Source organism: Oncorhynchus keta, chromosome 11, assembly GCF_023373465.1.
Source record: "Oncorhynchus keta strain PuntledgeMale-10-30-2019 chromosome 11, Oket_V2, whole genome shotgun sequence".
In the NCBI taxonomy this organism is placed as follows: Eukaryota; Metazoa; Chordata; class Actinopteri; order Salmoniformes; family Salmonidae; genus Oncorhynchus; species Oncorhynchus keta.
In genome coordinates this window covers 18,065,425-18,081,318 of record NC_068431.1, presented here as the reverse complement: position 1 = coordinate 18,081,318, position 15,894 = coordinate 18,065,425, and the positions used below count along the sequence as shown (strand labels likewise).

At 43.7% G+C, this 15,894-nt stretch overlaps 1 protein-coding gene across 18 annotated transcripts in view; it reads left to right on the top strand.

Annotated features, from left to right (window-relative positions):
• Positions 1-12,523, top strand: part of LOC118389853 (CXADR-like membrane protein) — a 119,373-nt gene extending 106,850 nt beyond the window's left edge. The window contains exons 7-10 of one of the 18 annotated variants that reach the window (XM_052529667.1): positions 6,935-7,666; positions 7,812-7,869; positions 8,334-8,710; positions 8,856-12,523. In XM_052529667.1, the coding sequence (XP_052385627.1) occupies positions 6,935-7,289 (355 nt within the window). In that variant the 3' untranslated portion in view covers positions 7,290-7,666; positions 7,812-7,869; positions 8,334-8,710; positions 8,856-12,523. Of the gene's footprint in view, positions 1-6,934; positions 8,798-8,826 lie in introns of all 18 variants that reach the window. The other 17 variants (XM_052529660.1, XM_052529663.1, XM_052529655.1 and 14 more) reach the window with 17 other exon arrangements.
• The last annotated feature ends 3,371 nt before the right edge of the window (positions 12,524-15,894 follow it).

Here is a 15,894-nt window from a genome sequence, read left to right as displayed (position 1 = left end):
CAGCAAGGAGCCATCATGTCAGGTAGTCCTGGGGCACGGTCCTAGGGCTCAGGTCCTCCGAGAGAGAGAAATAAATAGAGAAAGAGAGAATTAGAGAGAGCATACTTCAATTCCCACAGGACACCGGATAGGACAGGAGAAAGTACTCCAGATATTACAAACTGACCCTAGCCCCCCGACACATAAACTACTGCAGCATAAATACTGGAGGCTGATTCAGGAGGGTTCAGGAGACACTGTGGCCCCATCCGATGACAACCCTGGACAGGGCCAAACAGGAAGGATATAACCCCACCCACTTTGCCAAAGCACAGCCCACACACCACTAGAGGGATATCTTTAACCACCAACTTACCATCCTGAGACCGAGTATAGGCCGAGTATAGCCCACAAAGATCTCCGCCACGGCACAACCCAAGGGGGGGCGCCAACCCAGACAGGAAGATCACATCAGTGACTCAACCCACTCAAGTGACGCACCCCTCCTAGGGACGGTATGAAAGAGCCCCAGTAAGCCAGTGACTCAGCCCCTGTAATAGGGTTAGAGGCAGAGAATCCCAGTGGAAAGAGGGGAACCGGCCAGGCAGAGACAACTAGGGCGGTTCGTTGCTCCAGAGCCTTTCCGTTCACCTTCACACTCCTGGGCCAGACTACACTCAATCATATGACCCGCCTGAAGAGATGAGTCTTCAGTAAAGACTAAAAGGTTGAGACCGAGTTTGCGTCTCTCACATGGTTAGGCAGACCATTCCATAAAAATGGAGCTCTATAGGAGAAAGCCCTGCCTCCAGCTGTTTGCTTAGAAATTCTAGGGACAATTAGGAGGCCTGCGTCTTGTGACTGTAGCGTACGTGCAGGTATGTACGGCAGGACCAAATCAGAGAGATAGGTAGGAGCAAGCTCATGTAATGCTTTGTAGGTTAGCAGTAAAACCTTGAAATCAGCCCTTGCCTTAACAGGAAGCCAGTGTAGGGAGGTAAGCACTGGAGTAATATGATTTTAAAAAATTGGTTCTAGTCAGGATTCTAGCAGCCGTATTTAGCACTAACTGAAGTTTATTTAGTGCTTTATCCGGGTAGCCGGAAAGTAGAGCATTGCAGTAGTCTAACCTAGAAGTGACAAAAAGCATGGATTAATTTTTCTGCATCATTTTTGGACAGAAAGTTTCTGATTTTTGCAATGTTACGTAGATGGAAAAAAGCTGTCCTTGAAACAGTCGTGATATGTTCTTCAAATGAGAGATCAGAGTCCAGAGTAACGCCGAGGTCCAATGTACAACAATTAAGATTAATTGTCAGATTCAACAGAAGATCTCTTTGTTTCTTGGGATATAGAACAAGCATCTGTTTTGTCCGAGTTTAAAAGTAGAAAGTTTGCAGCCATCCACTTCCTTATGTCTGAAACACATGCATCTAGCGAGGGCAATTTTGGGGCTTCACCATGTTTCATTGAAATTTACAGCTGTGTGTCATCCGCATAGCAGTGAAAGTTAACATTATGTTTTCGAATGACATCCCCAAGAGGTAAAATATATATTGAAAACAATAGTGGTCCTAAAACGGAACCTTGAGGAACACAGAAATTTACAGTTGATTTGTCAGAGGACAAACCATTCACAGAGACAAACTGCTATCTTTCCGACAGATAAGATCTAAACTAGGCCAGAACTTCTCCGTGTAGACCAATTTGGGTTTCCAATCTCTCCAAAAGAATGTGGTGATCGATGGTATCAAAAGCAGCACTAAGGTCTAGGAACACGAGGACAGATGCAGAGCCTCGGTCTGATGCCATTAAAAGGTAATTTACCACCTTCACAAGTGCAGTCTCAGAGCTATGATGGGGGCTAAAACCAGACTGAAGCATTTCATATACATTGCTTGTCTTCAGGAAGGCAGTGAGTTGCTGCGCAACAGCCTTTTCAAAACATTTTGAGAGGAATGGAAGATTCGATATAGGCCGATAGTTTTTTATATTTTCTGTTTCAAGGTTTGGCTTTTTCAAGAGAGGCTTTATTACTGCCACTTTTAGTGAGTTTGGTACACATCCGGTGGATAGAGAGACGTTTATTATGTTCAACATAGGACGGCCAAGGACGGCCAAGCACAGGAAGAAGCTCTTTCAGTAGTTTAGTTGGAATAGGGTCCAGTATGCAGCTTGAAGGTTTAGAGGCCATGATTATTTTCATCATTGTGTCAAGAGATATAGTACTAAAACACTTGAGTGTCTCTCTTGATCCTAGGTCCTGGCAGAGTTGTGCAGACTCAGGACAACTGAGCTTTGAAAGAATATGCAGATTTAAAGAGGAGTCCGTAATTTGCTTTCTAATGATCATGATCTTTTCCTCAAAGAAGTTCATGAATTTATTACTGCTGAAGTGAAAGCCATCCTCTCTTGGGGAATGCTGCTTTTTATTTTGCTTTGCGACAGTATCAAAAAGTTCTTATTTTCCTCAATTAAGTTGGAAAAATAGGATGATCGAGCAGCAGTAAGGGCTCTTCGATACTGCACGGTACTGTCTTTCCAAGCTAGTCGGAAGACTTCCAGTTTGGTGTGGCGCCATTTCCGTTCCAATATTCTGGAAGCTTGCTTCAGAGCTTGGGTATTTTCTGTATAATAGGGAGCTAGTTTCGTATGAGAAATGTTTTTAGTTTTTAGGGGTGCAACTGCATCTAGGGTACTGCACAAGGTTAAATTGAGTTCCTCAGTTAGGTGGTTAACTGATTTTTTTCCTCTGGCGTCCTTGGGTAGACAGAGGGAGTCTGGAAGGACATCAATGAATCTTTGTGTTGTCTGTGAATTTATAGCACGACTTTTGATGTTCCTTGGTTGGGGTCTGAGCAGATTATTTGTTGCAGTTGCAAACGTAATAAAATGGTGCTCCGATAGTCCAGGATTATGAGGAAAAACATTAAGATCTACAACATTTATTCCATGGGACAAAACTAGGTCCAGAGTATGACTGTGACAGTGAGTAGGTCCAGAGACATGTTGGACAAAACCCACTGAGTCGATGATGGCTCCGAAAGCCTTTTGGAGTGGATCTGTGGACTTTACCATGTGAATATTAAAGTCACCAAAGATTAGAATATTATCTGCTATGACTACAAGGTCCGATAGGAATTCAGGGAACTCAATGAGGAATGCTGTATATGGCCCAGGAGGCCTGTAAACAGTAGCTATAAAAAGTGATTGAGTGGACTGCATAGATTTCATAGATTTCACTAGAAGCTCAAAAGATGAAAACGTAATTTTATTTTTGTAAATTGAAATTTGCTATCGTAAATGTTAGCAACACCTCCGCCTTTGCGGAATGCACGGGGGATATCGTCACTAGTGTAGCCAGGAGGTGAGGCCTCATTTAACACAGTAAATTCATCAGGCTTAAGCCATGAGGTGTGCTTCTACACCTGCATTGCTTGCTGTTTGGGGTTTTAGGCTGGGTTTCTGTACAGCACTTTGAGATATCAGCTGATGTACGAAGGGCTATATAAATACATTTGATTTGATTTGATGTTTCAGTCAGGCCAATCACATCAAGATTATGATCAGTGATTAGTTCATTGACTATAATTGCCTTTGAAGTAAGGGATCTAACATTAAGTAGCCCTATTTTGAGATGTGAGGTATCATGATCTCTATCAATAATGACAGGAATGGACAGCCATAGACAAATACTCGATGCCGACACATCTTTCTAGCTGATTTACACGCTGAAGCTATGTTGCGCTGGGTGATCTCTGACTGTTTCATCCTAACATCGTTGGTGCCGACGTGGATAACAATATCCCTAAACTCTATACACTCGCAAGTTTTAGCTTTAGCCAGCACCATCTTCAGATTAGCCTTAACGTCGGTAGCCCTGCCCCCTGGTAAACAGTGTATGATCGCTGGATGATTCATTTTAAGTCTAATACTGCGGGTAATGGAGTCGCCAATGACTAGAGTTTTCAATTTGTCAGAGCTAATGGTGGGAAGCTTCGGCGTCTCAGACCCCGTAACGGGAGGAGTAGAGACAAGAGAAGGCTCGGCCTCTGAATCCGACTCGTTGCTTAATGGGGAAAACCGGTTGAAAGTTTCTGTCGGCTGAATGAGCGACACAGGTTGAGCATTCCTACAGCATTTCCCTCCAGAAACTGTGAGAAAGTTGTCCGGCTGCGGGGACCGTGCGAGGGGATTTATACTAACGTTACTATCTGTACTTACTGGTGGCACAAACGCTGTTTCCTCCTTTCCTACACTGAAATTACCCTTGCCTAATGATTGCGTCTGAAGCTGGGCTTGTAGCACAGCTATCCTTGTCGTAAGGCGATTGTTCTCCTGTATATTATGAGTACAGCGACTGCAATTAGAAGGCATCATGTTAATGTTACTACTTAGCTTCGGCTGTTGGAGGTCCTGACGAACCATGTCCAGATAAAGCCTCCGGAGTGAAAAAGTTGAATGAAAAAATAATAAATTGAGGGAAAAACCAAAAATATAAACGGTAATTAAAAAGTAAAAACCGTAAAGTTGTCAGGTAGCAAAGTAAGGTTGGCAACAAAACACACAGCAACACGTAAACAAGTCTGCAAGTTGTGACCGGAAATGGCTTCACCTGGAATGATTTTCCAAAAGTCTTTAAGGATGATAGTCCCACTAAGCACAAACCAGATGGGATCGCTGCAGAATGCTGTGGTAACCATGCTGGTTAAGTGTGCCATGAATTCTAAATAAATCACAGATAGTGTCACCAGCAAAGCACCCACACCACACCATAACACCTCCTCCTCAATACTTTACGGTGGGAAATATACATGCAGAGATCATCCGTTCACCCACATAGTGTCTCATAAAGACACAGCAGTTGGAACCAAAAATATCCAATTTGGACTCATCAGACCAAAGGACACATTTCCACCGGTCTAATGGCCATTGCTCGTGTTTCTTGGCCTAAGCAAGTCTCTTCTTATTATTGGTGTCTTTTAGTAGTGGTTTCCAGAGGTGGGACGAAGTCATTGTTTTACAAGTCATAAGTAAGTCTCAAGTCTTCGCACTCAAGTCGCAAGTCAAGTCAAGACAGGCAAGTACGAGTCAAGTCTCAAGTCAAGAGCGTCAAGTATCAAGTCAAAACTTTGAGTTTCGAGTCCTAAACAAGTCATAATGTGCTCTTCACCAAATGTAATACCATTTCATATTTTTAACAAGAGTAATAGTACATTACAGTTACGCAAATCATGAATGCTTTTAAAAATATCTATATATTTATTACTTTTCAAATAAACGTTATATTTCCATGGAAATACATGGGTAGCCATGAGAAAGACACACCCCCCCAATAGTGATCGACTATCGAGGATAGCTATGGGGCGCAATCGGGCGATATAGGCTTGTACACAATCGCCCAACCTTAACACACACACACACACTCTCTCTCTCTCTCTGTGGTTACAGTAGGCTAACGTATGTCAATGGTTTTAGGAACAGCAGTAACATCAGGCAGGATTTAGGCTACCAACTGCCTAGCCATTTGTAGCTCAATCTTGGGTGCAATGATCATGTTCCCGCACTGACTGACTGTGTGGAGGCTCATTGATTTAATGTTACGTTAGTCTATACCAGTAATGTAATAAAATATATAGCTGTCGGCTATATTAGCCACAACTTACCGTTATTTGTGTAGCTTCAAATGTCGAACCAAGTTGGAAATTGTTACGCCTCCAGCTGTAATTTTCTTCCTGCATTTTTTGCAAGTTGCAATCTGTTTTTTGTTGATACAGCATCGTCTTTATATCCGAAAATAATAATTTGGGGTATCATCTTTCCAAGGGCTCCATCTGAATTCACCCGCTGCCACGTACAACTTTTTTTCAGCTGCCTCAATTTGATTGGCTGCTATTTGATTCAAACTGTAATCCGTTAAATGAAGAGCTGATGCGCTGCAAACTTTTTAAAATATTTGGGCTTGGGGACGGTATCAAGTCAGGTCGAGTCATAAGGCTCAAGTCCAAGTCAAGTCACGAGTCATTCTTGTTAAAGTCAAAGTCTAGCTGTAAGTCATCATATTTGTGTCTTGAGTCTGATTCGAGTCCAAGTCATGTGACTAGAATCCACACCTCTGGTGGTTTCTTTGCAGCAATTCGACCATGAAGGCCTGATTCACACAGTCTCCTCTGAACAGTTGATGTTGAGATGTATCTGTTACTTGAACTCTGTGAAGCATTTATTTGGGCTGCAATTTCTGAGGCTAGTAACTCTAATGAACTTATCTTCGGCAGCAGAGGCAACTCTGGGTCTTTCATTCCTGTGGCAGACCTCATGAGAGACATTTTCATGATAGTGCTTGATGGTTGACTGAATTTCATGTCTTAAAGTAATGATGGACTGTCATTTCTCTTTGCTTATTTGAGCTGTTCTTGCCATAATATAGACTTGGTCTTTTACCAAATAGGGCCATCTTCTGGATACCCCCCTACCTTGTCACAACACAACTGATTGTCTGAAATGCATTAAGAAGGAAATACATTCCACCAATTAAGGTACACCTGTTAATTGAAATGCATTCCGGGTGACTACCACATGAAGCTGGTTGAGAGAATGCCAAGAGTGTGCAACGCTGTCATCAAGGCATAGGGTGGTTATTTGAAGAATAACACTTGTTTGGTTACTACATTCCATATGTGTTATTTCATAGTTTTGATGTCCTCACTATTATTCTACAATGTAGAAAATAGTAAAAATAAAGAAAAACCAAAGAGTAGTTGTTCTAAAACGTTTGACCGGTAGTGTACGCGTTGTGCGTTATAATGTGTTATGCATGCATTTAAACCATTATAGATGTGCTTGTAATGCACTCACTGTGCATTATGCGGAAGGTTGTCATTTCATTAATATTATCTTGTTTCATTGAGTGACATCCTTCGATGTCCTGAGCCACATGTCTTTGTTTCTGTCTCAGGGAGGATGCGGAGGCTCCCAAAGCCAAACTGGTGAAGCCCAACTCTCTCTCCTCGTCCCGTTCTGGAAGCTCCCGCTCGGGCACCTCCTCCACCCAGTCCATGGTCCACACCACTGCCCCCCGGGGGCCCCGCGCCCGGGTTCCTGACGTCGCCGCCCTCAAGGAGAGCGGCCAGCCCCCCAGCTTCCCCCAACAGCCCCCTGCCTACACACAGGTGGTCCCCAAGACCCCTGAGCCCCGCACAGCCCCGGCCAAGCTCAGCCCTCCCCCAAAGCTAAGCCCCGGGAACCTGGCCCGCATGGGAGCAACGCCGGTCATGATCCCTGCCCAGACCCAGGCCTTTCAGACTGTGTAGGAGGGAGGGAGGGAGAAGTGGAGGGAGTAGACGCAGACAGACACAAGAAGCCCCAGTACACAGCTGATAGCAACACCCAGCCTGCCCCCAGAAACCCTGTGAAAACCAGCCATATCATCAACTAAAAGTATAATTGAGTGCATTCTACGAAGGGAAGACTTTCGTAAGAGGATTTGTCTCCTGTACAAACAATACAGAGCAAAATCTTTTGTTCGCATGATATCCCATGACAACAGAACATTCATTGTTTTTGCTGACAAGGTCAGTGATGTGTATCATTCTCTAACGAGGTCAGTGATGTGTATCATACTCTGACGAGGTCAGTGATGTGTATCATACTCCGACGAGGTCAGTGATGTGTATCATACTCTGACGAGGTCAGTGATGTGTATCATACTCCGACGAGGTCAGTGATGTGTATCATACTCCGACGAGGTCAGTGATGTGTATCATACTCCGACGAGGTCAGTGATGTGTATCATACTCTGACCAGGTCAGTGATGTGCATCATTCTCTGACCAGGTCAGTGATGTGCATCATTCTCTAACGAGGTCAGTGATGTGTATCATACTCTGACCAGGTCAGTGATGTGTATCATACTCTGACCAGGTCAGTGATGTGTATCATACTCTGACCAGGTCAGTGATGTGTATCATACTCTGACCAGGTCAGTGATGTGCATCATTCTCTGACCAGGTCAGTGATGTGCATCATTCTCTAACGAGGTCAGTGATGTGTATCATACTCCGACGAGGTCAGTGATGTGTATCATACTCTGACCAGGTCAGTGATGTGTATCATACTCCGACGAGGTCAGTGATGTGCATCATTCTCTAACGAGGTCAGTGATGTGTATCATACTCCGACGAGGTCAGTGATGTGTATCATACTCTGACGAGGTCAGTGATGTGTATCATACTCTGACCAGGTCAGTGATGTGCATCATTCTCTAACGAGGTCAGTGATGTGTATCATACTCTGACGAGGTCAGTGATGTGTATCATACTCTGACCAGGTCAGTGATGTGCATCATTCTCTAACGAGGTCAGTGATGTGTATCATACTCTGACGAGGTCAGTGGTGTGTATCATACTCTGACGAGGTCAGTGATGTGTATCATACTCTGACGAGGTCAGTGATGTGTATCATACTCTGACCAGGTCAGTGATGTGTATCATACTCTGACGAGGTCAGTGATGTGTATCATACTCTGACCAGGTCAGTGATGTGCATCATTCTCTAACGAGGTCAGTGATGTGTATCATACTCTGACGAGGTCAGTGGTGTGTATCATACTCTGACGAGGTCAGTGGTGTGTATCATACTCTGACGAGGTCAGTGATGTGTATCATACTCTGACCAGGTCAGTGATGTGTATCATACTCTAACGAGGTCAGTGATGTGTATCATTCTCTAACGAGGTCAGTGATGTGTATCATAGTCTGACGAGGTCAGTGATGTGTATCATACTCTGACGAGGTCAGTGATGTGTATCATACTCTGACCAGGTCAGTGATGTGCATCATTCTCTGACGAGGTCAGTGATGTGTATCATACTCTGACGAGGTCAGTGGTGTGTATCATACTCTGACGAGGTCAGTGATGTGTATCATACTCTGACGAGGTCAGTGATGTGTATCATACTCTGACGAGGTCAGTGATGTGTATCATACTCTGACGAGGTCAGTGATGTGTATCATACTCTGACGAGGTCAGTGATGTGTATCATACTCTGACCAGGTCAGTGATGTGTATCATACTCTGACGAGGTCAGTGATGTGTATCATACTCCGACGAGGTCAGTGATGTGTATCATACTCCGACGAGGTCAGTGATGTGTATCATACTCTGACGAGGTCAGTGATGTGTATCATACTCTGACGAGGTCAGTGATGTGTATCATACTCCGACGAGGTCAGTGATGTGTATCATACTCTGACGAGGTCAGTGATGTGTATCATACTCCGACGAAGTCAGTGATGTGTGTCATCACAGGAGGACCCTGTGTAGAGTTGACGTATTTTTAAACCAAACCGACAGAGCCATGAAAACAGAATGGGCTATGGACAAAGGGAAGGAGGGAGGGAGAGCAAACAGGACTGGAAAAGAGCAAACAAAGGAGATACACAGGCTGCATAGCTCAGCAGATATCAGGCAAGGGTGTCTGGCTGTCTTACGACACCTGATACCTGCTACCAACCAGGACAAACCAGACAAGACAAAGAGAGAAAAAAAAAAAAAAGACAGGAAAAGTAAACCTCTCTCTGGACTTGCCTGAGCACCACACCTACCACACCGAGCCACACCGAGCCAATCAATATCTCCCAGGCTTCTTTGCTGGCATCACATACCTCCATGTAATCTCCTCCAGGATACCCAGCAGGCATGGTGATTGGTTTTGTAAGGAAGGGGGTGCAGGGGGTGCACCGATCGATTGACACACCAATGAGAGTGGAGGAAAGTTTGATGCTGATACAAGAGGGATGTTTGCCTGTGATTGTACAAAGATGATATAGCTTAAGTAAGAGACTCCACCTAGACACGTCACCTGTCATCCTATACACCTGCACATGGGTCACTCGCAGCAACACAAAAGATATCAATATTGATTTCCCATCTTTCCTGTGCATCCAGCACTATACACTCAAGTCTGGACTTATGTAACGTTATCTTCCCATGTTCATGGACAGCGTCAATTAAGGCCATAGGAATATGTGACTATGGGGATTATTAATGGCTGAAATAGGTATTGCTTAATATGTATTGTCTAATATTCTGTTTCCTTTTTTCTATTTCATTTATTTCAGATTCCTTCAGAATGTTTAAAGATTGTTATTAAAGGGGTGAACTTAAGCCCTATCGATAAAGTGCCACAGTTGATGTTTGTTGAAGATGGTTAATGGCATTTCTGTTTTAATTTGTGTTGTGTTAATGACATTTCTGTTTTAATTTGTGTTGTGTTAATGACATTTCCATTAATCCAAAATGAATGAACTAACATATGAATGTGTTCTATGCTGTGCAGTATATAAAGGGCTGGATTCAATTTGATTCACCAACTAACGTGCAAGAACCGCGTTATAGCTCCATTTAAATTGAAAGGCAACGGAGACCGCATTCACAGTCGGCTGAATAGAAAATTACCTTTACATTTGAAATACTTCCGCGATATAGATTGATTCCAGCCCAAAATCATTGGATGAATCCTTGTTTTTTAATGAGCAGAGATTTGCAGCAATACATTTAATCCCCTGCAGTTGAACTGTGTCTGAAAAAATACAAAATATATTCTGTAAAATGAGAAAACGAGCAAAGGGCCATACACATCATAATATGATATCACATGCGTTGGCTCAGCACCATCTTGTGATTATAGAAGAACAGTAATGATAATCCTAAAGAGGGCCTTGGGTTAACATACACATTTTAATTGAATACACCACAAAAAAGTATTATTCACAAAACAATTAAACACCGATTTACAGTTTTAACATTTACATTACATTTACATTTACATTTAAATGGTTAACTCTACGGTACACCTGAGATTGATTCCATTTCAAGCAGAATGAAAAGGACAATAGCTTTGAGTGAAGTCTCTTCATGGTGGCCAAACAGAATTTAAACTACACTCAACCTCAGTAAAATATCGAATTATGCCCTACCATTCTCTGATTTAAATGTCAACTTTTGCCTGAGCTTTCATCTGATCCAAATGCGTGACTTCTGCCTAGCGATAGTCTTCTCTGCCTCTACGCAGCAGCACATTGGTCCTTCAGTGTTATGACTGCTTCCTCCAAAGAGGAACACCCCACTCCAACACCCCTGTTATTCTGGCTCAATCGCAATGCAATGGATGAGATGTCAGGAGCTATTTGGAGTGACTGATGCTGTGGCGCCCTCCAGGAGAACCCAGCAAACTCATCTTAGATCACCCAGGAGGGAGGGCTCTTCTCGTCCAGCGGTGCAGAGCATAAGAGCACACTCGTACTCTGGCCTCCGAAATGGTTCAAACGAGGACGGGTGACTTCTTGAAAAAGGTTCAAAATTTACCTGGCTTTTCGTTCATGCCTGGTTGAAATCACCCAGATTAGTTTGTATCAATAATTGTATTTTGTAAAATCGGCCTATTTTTGATGAGATTATTTCATGATCGTGGGCAGTTCAAAGAGTGAAAAGAAAATAGCAATTTTGTCTCTGTGACTCGTACTTCCAGCTTGCTCACTGCTGGTTGAAAAGCACCTTTAAACCAGGAGACGGATGAGTGGCGAGATGAGAGGACGACACCTGAGGGAGAGCTCCTGATTACCCACCACAACCCCCTTTGAATTTCCCATTATACCTTTAAAAGCCAATACAGGGAGGCCGATGATTGAATGTGGCTCTTACGGCCGTTTGATGGGGTAGGATACGCACCGGTATTGATTTTTCTGTTATCTGAGTGGCTCTGTGAATTCCCCTGGCAGAGGCCTCTGTGTCCTGAATCATTAGGGTTTCCACCCTTTTTCGTTTGAATGTCTTGCTTGGCAGACCGGAGGAATGGGAATGCTCCAAACCATGCTGGGGAGAGGAACAACGTGAACCACAGGCGTTACGTTGCCCTTTCACCATGTATCGACTCCAAAAGGCCATTACCATAGGTTAACTAGTACAAAACTTGCATCTTGATGTCATTTATTAGTCTGTCTACTAAATACCTCCACTATGGTTTGAGTGATGGGAACTTTGATATCATGCATACAGTGTAATGTTCAAGAGCGAAAGAATCCACCCAAAGCTGAAAAATGATGGATATGCATGTCACAGATACTTAACTAGAGACAGAACAAAACTGTATTTTTGCCTCAATGCTTATATAAATATATAAATGATCATCTTGTACAAACATTTTTTACAGTTAAAACAAATGCTATGACTGTAAAAAAGGAAAGTTATGTTCATTTTGAGTTTACTCCTTTGGGTTAAGAATTCAGTCATAAGTACTTTGCACTTTCTTAAACTGTGCTCTCTCTGTCCCGCTTGCGTTAAGCCCTTTTCACCAACAGCGTTAGGGGGGAAATGTTCTCTCTCTCTCACTCTATTTTCTTTGATTGACAATGTCATGCAGTTACTTTGAGTTGTTGTAAACCAAAAAGGAAATGTACATACCTCCTTCTCGAGTGAAAAATGTATATTTGTACAATATCTGAATAATTACTGTTTTGGTTTGTAATAAAGCATTTGATGAATAGCCACTTGGTATGATTGTTCTCTACTTCAGACACGTCGGCATGTGTAAGGACGGTTTCCTGGACACAAAGTGCATTCGGAAGTATTCAGACCTTTTGACTTGTTCCACAGTTTGTTACGTTACAGCCTAATTCTAAAATGGATTAAAATATTTTTTCCCTCATCAATCTAAACACAACACCCCATAATGGCAAAGCGAAAACAGATTTTATATACATTTATAAAAAATAAAAACAGATACCTTATTTACATAAGTATTCAGACCCTTTGCTATGAGACTCGACATTGATCTCAGGTGCATCCGGTTTCCATACGCCTTGAGATGTTTCTACAAGTCGGAGTCCACCTGTGGTAAATTCAATTGATTGGACATTTGGAAAGGCACACACCTGTCTATATAAAGGTTCCACAGTTGACAGTGCGTGTCAGAGTTAAAACCAAGCCATGAGGTCCAATGAATCTCTGGAAAGCTCAGAGACATGATTGTATCGAGGCACAGATCTGGGGAAGGGTAAGAAACTATTTCTGCAGTATTGAAGGTCCCCAAGAACACAGTGGCCTCCATAATTCTAAAATGGAAGAAGTTTATAATCACCAAGACTCTTCCTAGAGCTGGCCGCCCAGCCAAACTGAGCAATTGATGAAGAAGAGCCTTGGTCAGGAAGGGTAACAAACTATTTCTGCAGTATTGAAGGTCCCCAAGAACACATTGGCCCCCATCATTCTTAAATGGAAGAAGTTTATAACCACCAAGACTCTTCCTAGAGCTGGCCTCCCAGCCAAACTGAGCAATTGATGAAGAAGAGCCTTGGTCAGGGAGGTGACCAAGAACCCAATGGTCACTCTGACAGAGCTCCAGAGTTCCTCTGTGGAGATGGGATAAACTTCCAGAAGGACAACCATCTCTGCAGCACTCCACCAATCAGGCCTTTATGGTAGAGTGGCCAGACGGATGGCACTCCTCAGTAAAAGGCACATGACAGCTCACTTGGAGTTTGTCAAAAGGCACCTAAAGACTCTCAGACCATGAGAAATAAGATTCTCTGGTCTGATGAAACCGAGATTGAACTCTTTGGCCTGAATGCCAAGCATCACATCTGAAAGAAACCTGGCACCATCCCTACGGTGATGCATGGTGGTGGCAGCATCATGCTGTGGGGATGTTTTTCAGCGGCATGGACTGGGAGACTAGGATCGAGGGAAAGATGAACGGAGCAAAGTACAGAAAGATCCTTGATGAAACCCTGCTTCAGAGCCCTTAGGACCTCAGACTGGAACAAAGGTTCACCTTCCAACAGGACAATGACCCTAAGCACACAGCCAAGACAACGCAGGAGTGGCTTCGGGACAAGTCTCTGAATGTCATTGAGTGGCCCAGCCAGAGCCCAGACTTGAAACCAATGGAACATCTCTGGAGAGACCTAAAAATAGCTGTGCTGCGACGCTCCCCATCTGACCTGACAGAGCATGAGAGGATCTGCAGAGAAGAATGGGAGAAACTCCCCAAATACAGGTGTGCCAAGCTTGAAGAATCATACCCAAGAAGTCGAGGCTGTAATCGCTGCCAAAGGTACTTCAACAAAGTACTGAGTAAAGGGTCTTTGTCAGTATGGGTTATTGTGTGTAAACAATTGGATCAATTTTAGAATAAGTCTGTAACGTAACAAATGTGGAAATAGTCTTAAAGGGTCTTAATACTTTCCGAATGCACTGTATTAAGCTATTTCAATGGAGATTTTATAATGTGCATGCTATTTAATCTGTCTGTGAAACTGGCCCGTAAAGTATTGAAATACACACTAGTGCCTGGAGTTAGTCTAGTCTAGTGTTTAAGGCCCCTCACTCCTGTACATGTATGGTCCCCCTGCCTGCGTGGGATCGAATCCCGGCCCGACTGGCCTTCTCACCTGTCCCTTCTATTCAAGCCTGCCACTATCCAAAAACCAATAAACCTTACAAATAAATATGAAAAAATAAAAAATAAACAAATTCCCGGTGATATCTCAGATCATTATCTAGTTTGACCCCTGGGGTTTCTCAGACCCAGACCATACCCACAGATCTAATCAGAATACAGACTATTCCATCTCAACATTTGGTGGGGCGATGAAAGGCATATTGTAGACGGCTGGCCATAAGGTTGTTGTGTGAAAACACCAGATGGGGTCTGCGTGCTGTTGTGCCCTTGAGTGCGGCTCAAGCGACGTCCATCTGTATAATGTCCCTCCAGATTTGGGGGTCTATAAGTAAAATCTTAAATAACCATTACAATCAGGAAAACTGCTGGACAGTAAGACAGCTGATCTTCAAATTAATAATTGATCGAGTTAAATTTGATGCGACAACCAACCACTGTCCTTAAGATTCCCCTCCACCAACATTGGCTCTGACACTGTAGGCACTGACACTGGTCAACTAGGGGTCTCATTTAAACATTTGAGGTGCAATGATGCACTCTAGTGGTAAAATATAGTCATTACATTACACTAGGGCGATATTGTTCGGATGGGGCCACAGTGTCTCCTGACCCTTCCTGTCTCAGCCTCCATTATTTATGCTGCAGTAGTTTATGTGTCGGGGGGCTAGGGTCAGTTTGTTATATCTGGAGTACTTCTCCTGTCTTATCTGGTGTCCTGTGTGAATTTAAGTATGCTCTCTCTAATTCTCTATTTCTCTCTTTCTCTCTCTCTGAGGACCTGAGCCCTAGGACCATGTCTCAGGACTACCTGGCATGATGACTCCTTGCTGTCCCCAGTCCACCTGGCCGAGCTGCTGCTCCAGTTTCAACTGTTCTGCCTGCGGCTATGGAATCCTGACCTGTTCACAGGACGTGCTACCTGTCCCAGACCTGCTGTTTTCAACTCTCTAGAGACAGCAGGAGCGGTAGAGATACTCTTAATGATCGGCTATGATAAGCCCCTCGACAACTGCTGTACAGAAACCCAGCCTAAAACCCCAAACAGCAAGCAATGCAGGTGTAGAAGCACGGTGGATAGGAAAAAATCCCTAGAAAGGCCAGAACCTAGGAAGAAACCTAGAGAGGAACCAGGCTATGGTTCTGAGACAAGGCCAAGTATAGCCCACAAAGATCTCCGCCACGGCACAACCCAAGGGGGGCGCCAGCCCAGAAAGGAAGATCACGTCAGTGACTCAATCCATTTAAGTTACGCACCCCTCCTAGGGATGGCATGGAAGAGCACCAGTAAGCCAGTGACTCAGCCCCTGTAATAGGGTTAGAGGCAGAGAATCCCAGTGGAGAGAGGGGAACCGGCCAGGCAGAGACAGCAAGGGCGGTTCGTTGCTCCAGTATCTTTCTGTTCACCTACACACTCCTGAGCCAGACTACACTCAATCATAGGACCTACTGAAGAGATGA